Source organism: Parus major, chromosome 26 (assembly GCF_001522545.3).
Source record: "Parus major isolate Abel chromosome 26, Parus_major1.1, whole genome shotgun sequence".
NCBI classification, from domain to species: Eukaryota; Metazoa; Chordata; class Aves; order Passeriformes; family Paridae; genus Parus; species Parus major.
The window spans coordinates 6,587,769-6,594,435 of record NC_031795.1 but is presented as its reverse complement, the minus strand read 5'-3'; the positions used below and the strand labels follow the sequence as shown (position 1 = coordinate 6,594,435).

At 43.5% G+C, this 6,667-nt stretch overlaps 1 protein-coding gene across 2 annotated transcripts in view; it reads right to left on the bottom strand.

Annotated features, from left to right (window-relative positions):
* Positions 1-152: 152 nt before the first annotated feature.
* Positions 153-6,667, bottom strand: part of MAGI3 (membrane associated guanylate kinase, WW and PDZ domain containing 3) — a 59,882-nt gene continuing 53,367 nt past the window's right edge. The window contains exons 18-22 of one of the 2 annotated variants that reach the window (XM_015650704.1): positions 6,524-6,644; positions 5,856-5,999; positions 4,913-5,051; positions 3,584-3,673; positions 2,875-3,170 (exon numbers count right to left, since the gene is read on the bottom strand). In XM_015650704.1, coding sequence (XP_015506190.1) covers positions 3,624-3,673; positions 4,913-5,051; positions 5,856-5,999; positions 6,524-6,644 — 454 coding nt within the window. In that variant the 3' untranslated portion in view covers positions 2,875-3,170; positions 3,584-3,623. Of the gene's footprint in view, positions 3,171-3,583; positions 3,674-4,912; positions 5,052-5,855; positions 6,000-6,523; positions 6,645-6,667 lie in introns of both variants that reach the window. The other variant, XM_015650703.2, reaches the window with a different exon arrangement.

The following is a 6,667-nucleotide window of genomic DNA, read 5'->3' as shown; positions in this document are numbered from 1 at the left end:
GAACCGAGTCTAGAACCCGATCTAGAACCGAGTCTAGAACCTGATCTAGAACCGAGACTAGAACTTGATCTAGAACCGAGTCTGGAACGTTATCTAGAACCGGGTCTGGAACTGAGTCTAGAACGTTTAATTAGTGCAGAACCAACAGGCCATGAACTGCAATTTGTTTTTAATATCTATATAAAAAATAATGAGTAATTTACAGGTCTCTCTCTAGTCAGAACCTCAGAAGTCTGTATAAAGGTGCTGTACAATATATAAACATTTACACCCGGTACATCCATCCATTACGTAGCATTCCGAGGCCACGTGGCTAAGTCTGATACAGGAAGTACGGATACAAGGTCTATGGAAGGAGAAATCACATACAGGTAAGACATTATCAGGTCACATGAACATATAGAAAAATAGAGAGGAGTTGAAGGCAGGGAAATAATTTCAGTGGGGCTAATTCATCTGGAATTAAAGGACTGGATTTGTCGCTGTACTCAGTGGTCAGGCCGAGTGCACACAGCTCAACGTAAACAAACCTCTGGGGAAGAACATGAGGCAATATCTACACAGGCTACTTCAGAGTATTAAATATTTCACAGTCATATTCCACTCAAGGAGAATTCGTACGTGTTGCGCTACACAGCCAACCCGGCGTCAGTGTCTCACCCAGTTTCAAGCAGGTGACCGTGGTTCAGAGCTGCTTTAAAGCCTTTTGAATTCCCAAAATCTTTGTTTAAAAGCTGTTTGGGCAGTCAGCTGTACTTGTGAAGAATTCCACTCAGAACTATCTCACTGTGCTTTGATAGCCTTTAAAAGCATTTAGTGTTTCAAATCCAAAACAAGATATTCACTTGCAAAGAGGAAATCGTTTGTATTTGAAGTAAGTAAAGCTCGATCATTTACTTTTCTTTCTCCAGCAAACTAGACCAAGGGCCTCCTTTTACCACTTTTCTGCAGTCACTGAAACTGTGAATAAAATAAACCCCTTCTGTTTCTGTTGTTCTTACATCTGTAGGACTGATGCGTCAATAGGTTCTGGTGATAACATCCCTCTCTAAAATATCTCCGCCAGCCCAAAACGCAGATGGTGTGTCTCCTGTATCCTGTCATCAACACTCCTTGATCACACATTTATAGTAAATAGGGGAGAGTTCTAAAATATATGGGCAAGAACATCTCTGAAAACACTGCTCTGGCAGCTGAGTCTGTCCTAAGGTCAGCTCTTACCTCTGCAGAAGGAAAAATCTCAAATTCTTAACTAGCTTTAAATAATTAAAGATGGGACTTTTCAGCATCAGCTCCATCCCAAGGCCAAGGGCATCGCTGTGCCATGAATGAAACCGAAGGAATTGTGTTAACAGAACCCAGAATTTTCTTCCCTCTCAAAGATGATTGCAACCCAAATCCCTGTAACTTAAGGAATTAAAGCAATTTTGCTGTGTCAGAAAAAGCAAAATCACAAATTAAGTAAAATACCATATTTAGCTACAGGGTTTTGTATTAGGTATAAAAATTCCAGGAAATGTACAAACTCAGCAGCAGCAGCAGCAGCAGCTCATTTGCTGCCCTGGAACTGACAAAAACCAACTCACCCATGTTCTGTGGGTTTCCTGATGTAAACGTGCAACCTGCTCTAGAGAAAGCACCCGCTTTCACAGACAGGCCAAACCTGCCTTGTCTGTGACTGGAATCCACGTGGGAAAGGTTAGATTGACTGGATACAGCAGCTAGCTTGGCACAAGAACAGGAAGTGAGTCGGGATCACATTGGCAACAGAGGCATTAAATAACTTTGTTCAGAGTTCACAATACTTGGGGGAAGCTGCAGCAGTGCAACACTGGGAGCGGCAGACATGGCCTGCCTTTGCAGGGGACACGGGAACAGCAGCTCATGGAAGGGTTTCACTGAGGCAATCTGCAAGGTCCTTCAAGGAGCTTAGATAATTTAAGAACAAATCAAATACCTTCCCCACCTCTAACCATTTTCTGAGGGAAAAAAAAAAAAGACAACTGTGCGAGAAGAACCGAGGCTTTAAATTACCCTTACTGGAAAATTGATCAAAACACGTTCTAAAGCACAGTGTCTGTCAGTCAGTCACACCTGTTTTCCAGGCACTGCTGCTGCTGGGGTGCCCTTACAGCCACTGGGGACCTTCCATGGCCCAGGAGTTATCAGTGTTTTCCTTACTGGAGAATTCCTCTCAGGTTGGGAAGTTCCATCTTTGGTTTCATCGGGCAGCTCCACATGTCTTTTTCCATGGTGCCTGCTCAGCCTAAGAGCTTCCTGTGTTTCCACCCTCCTTTGTTTCTCCATAGAAAGCAGTGGGATATCGGAAAGGCTGGCAGTTTTGAATCTGCTAGAACCTGTGTCTCCAGAGCTGGACTTGGTTAACAAGTCATCTTCAGAGGCATTTCTTCTGGAGTCCCTGAAGGGAAGGTTATGCTCCCCAAAGACTGGGTAAGGTCGGTCTGCAGAACACCCTTCTGTCTTTCCTGGAGTCTTCTGCTTCATCTCTTTCCTGGTGACTTCTGGTTTACCATTCCCACCTTTCAACTGCTCAACAGTTGCCTTCTTGCCATGGGATGTTCTACCCTGGATCCTTCCCACCATTGCTGGGCTTCCTGGCTTGCTGAGATGCCTTTGGGGACTTGCTGACCTTTCTTGATTTCCACCGGAAGACTCCTTTTTGTCACTGCTCTTCATCCCTATTTCTGTGGTTTTACTCTCACTCCTGGAACTTTCAGATATATGTGAGAGATTGTTTGTCTCAGGATCCCCTTTCCTGGGGCTGCGGAATCCCACATGAGAGTATCCTTCAGCAGCCCCAGACTTTGCTGGACTGGCAGATCTGCCCCTTTTGGTCCCTGCTTCTGAACTACCTTTAGTGATCCCAAACCCAGGACTCGAGGGACATTCCCATCTGCTCTTTGTTCTCTGGGGAGAAGACTGAGGCTTCCTCTCACACTGGTTTTCAGTTAAAGTGCTTATCTTGTCAGGCACAGTGTTCTCTGCTTGTTTCAGTTTCTCAGACAGCTGAACTCTGGTTAAAGCTTCTCCTGATACTGCTAAATAACACATTTCAGATAGGGAAGCAGCATGGGAAGATGAAGATAATAATGGTGACTGTTCTTCATATATTACATTTGATGAAGCAGGGTTGTAGCCATCCCAATCACCTGGAAGCGAATGATGAGAGATTTGATTAAATACACAAAAAGCAAAAATCGGCAAACTACTGAGTTCAATTCAAAAATCACTATAGAGTGGCATATTTTCAAAGCTTTACTTAGCCAGATTTCTGTACTGTGTTGTTCTACAATGACCCTGAGGATGTGATTTTGAAAAAAACCAACAAATTAGTGCTCAGAATGCTCGATCCCTGCAGGACTGACAGAGTCTTGGATCAAGACAAGTTTGAAGCCTACACAGCAAAATTCAAATTAAAAAGTCCCTGACGTACATTGTTTAATAAAACAAAACAAACCAGAACTGTTATGCCTAAAGAAATCTGAAACAGTGAAAAGTTTGGGTTATTCATAGCTTTGCCCTTCAAAAATAGGAAGAGATGAAACAAGACATGCAGATTTACCAAGTCTTTAAGGAAAAACCAAGAAAAGCACTGAAAGCCCTTAATGTTGCTCAGGTTTCACGTAGGGACACAGACTGGAAGGAGCCAAACCTGAAGGAGGAAGAGAAAAAGCCCAGAAGTACATACAAAAAAAACCCCAAAACCCACAGAGTACAGCAAGCAAGATTTCAATCAGAAACGTGGGATTAACAGCAAGGCAAGAGGCAATAAACCCTCCCCCCACTCCACCACCTCCTTCACCCAGGCCCCACTCTAGACAGAGAGCTAGAGGTTCGTCTAGCTCCAGAGGTTCCCTTTTGTCCAAGTCTGTTTCTCCCCCAAGTTCAGGAAATTTCTGAGACCAGCAGGGCCAGGAGTGATGCTCAGGACCCTTTTCTAGCTCTTGGGAGAAAAGAAATTCAGACAGTACTGAGCAGATTTTACCCTTTGAGTGAATGCCAATTAGCAACAACGCGCAAAGTATTTGGTAGCTGTGCGTGTTCGGGATTTTGAAAGGATAAACTCGAGGTTGCTCACGGTGACCGAAAAGCTCTTTATCAGAAGAAGCGACCCTACAATTTAGGAAGTTTAACCATCGGCACCTCAGTGTCAGCATCAGGGGTTACAAAGACTAAAATGCATATTTAGGAAATGAAATGTTCTTTGCTTTAAAATTCCAGCACTGGACAAGCCTCTGATTTGCAGCCTTGGGACTGAGTCAGACCCAAAGTCATCAGGTCTGAACTCTGTGGCTCCTGCAAACATTTGCTCTGCTGTACTTCTTGGTTTGTTTTTTTTTTGGCCTACAAAACTGTGGTTTCCTTTTGTAGATGCAGAAATCTCCTTGAATCCCTAAATCCCTTTGGAGAATAAAGTTGTCCCTTTCCTGATTCCTGAAGTTTTGGCTTTGAGAAACAAAGTTTTTCATAATTTAGAAAGCTAAAAACAGAGGTAAATATGTACAGAAACAAAATTTTAGCAGTAGTGTAGCACAGAGAAGTTTCATTTAAATTAAAAGGCAATCAGGGTTAATCAGCATATTTTTATAGAAAAACTCGATTAGCTTGGACAGAACTGAGCAACTAATTAGAAATACGGAATAATTTCAGATTGTGCAATACTCCCATGTACTTGTCACGTGTTGATTTTACCCCAAATATTCCTCATGCTTGAAAACAGATATTTTAATTTTCAATTTCTGTATTTTAATATTTAATTTAATTCAATAATGAATGCACAGCTGTTACAAAGGCAACCGCCAACTACTGCAGTAGTAATGTGAACAAGCAGCAGAATCTCCTTATCCCACTTTACTCCCCTCAACACCAAACAGCCCTTAGGACAACGTACTGTGATCCGGTATCAATCCAGTCCCTGGTCTCAGCAGCAGCAAAACTTTATTTCCTCCAGCCTGAATCAGCTCAATGGCTCGTGTGTGAGTGATTCCTTGGGTAGGTTCTCCATTAATTTCCACTATTTGGTCACCAACCTGAGGAAGAAAGTGAAGCAGATTAGTCTTTGGGAATCTCTGACTCTGCGAACTGGCTTTTCATTTAGAAAGGAAAAATAATTGAGGCAAATGCTTCTGTTTTCCCTCTCATGCTAAAATCCAGTGGGCATTAGTGACGTCATTCCATGGATGACAAACAGGATGTGACCCCAGGGTCCGGGGGTTCAGAGGTGCACAGAGGTAGTCTGTTCAGGGAAAGATTCCAGATATCTTAACCACATCTTCTATTTATTTACAAATGATGAGGCAGATACAGGATGCGCTTGAACGTATTTTCACTGCGGATTGTGGAGGGAACACATGGATCAACAACATCGCACCTGCCTGAGGTCACCTTATCCAGGGGAGTACACAGCACCTTCCCTACGCCCACTGCTGAGCTGAACACCGTGCAAACGGGTTTGCTATAGGGACAGGAATTGCTGTTTCAGGTTGGAGAGATCAGCGATGAGGTCTCAGAGCCAATAAACAACTCTCACTGGTACCAGGCAGGTAATTCCAGCTCGTGCTAACTTCCCCGGCTGCTGGAAAGGGGCTGGAATAGCAGACCCCAAAAAGAGTTCTCTGTTGGGGAAAACCGGGAAGGGAAACGGGGACCAAAAGGGAGTGGAAGCCTATTTGGCACCGCACACAGCAGCCAATAGATGTCACTGGTGTGTAACATTAACATCTTAAAGAGGCTTCCTGCGTTATGTTGAAGACGCTCCGTCAAAGGAGGTCACCACTCTGGATAAACTAACGTATTGACCACATCAAAAAATGGATTAGAGAAGCCAGACTTACATGGACTCTCCCATCCTTGACTGCCGGCCCATCCTCAGCCAGACGGAGGATGAATAAGCCCATGTTGTATTCTTTTCCTCCCCGGAGGCTGAATCCAAACCCTCGAGGGCCCCTTTCCAACTCCACTGGGAAACAGCCGGGATTCTGTGCAGGAAGTCAGAGAGGGGGATGGAAAAAAAAATAAATTAAAAAAAAATAAAGAGATGAGGACCTGTAGGCAAATTTAATCTTTTGTTTTTCTAGAAAAACATTTCAATACTTCTGTATTTTGAGCATTTAAACAGCATTCATCCCAGCTCTGGAGTGACTCAGGGTAATGGTTTTAATCTAAGTCTAAACATTCAGAACATCTTTCCTTCTGAGACAGGCACAAAATTCCTGAAGAAATTTTGCCAAAGGGTCCATACTCGCTCCCTTACAAGCCTTTTGTGTTTCTTTCGTAACAATAATGAGCGTTCAACTACCCTAAGGAGATAATCACATTTAAAACATGAGCAAAAATATTCTGTGAGACACCAGTATACTTTTATACACAACTGTTCTACCCATATCTGACAGGGAAATGTTGTAATGTTCTGCTTTTGAGAACTCTGTGGCAACACTGCTAGAGTGCCTTGATGGATTGAGTATTCCCTGTGTCTCCCCACCCTCTGGATGGATTTTTGTACCTGGGAATGACGGCTGCCAACACCTGAAGCAGCATCCAACTGTGCCATGTGCTTGTGCTCAGGGCAGGACAGCCGGTAGCTACTAGAAACTTCTTTTCCAGCTTCCCCTTCTGTAGCTCCCCTACAGAAAGGTGAAAGGATGTG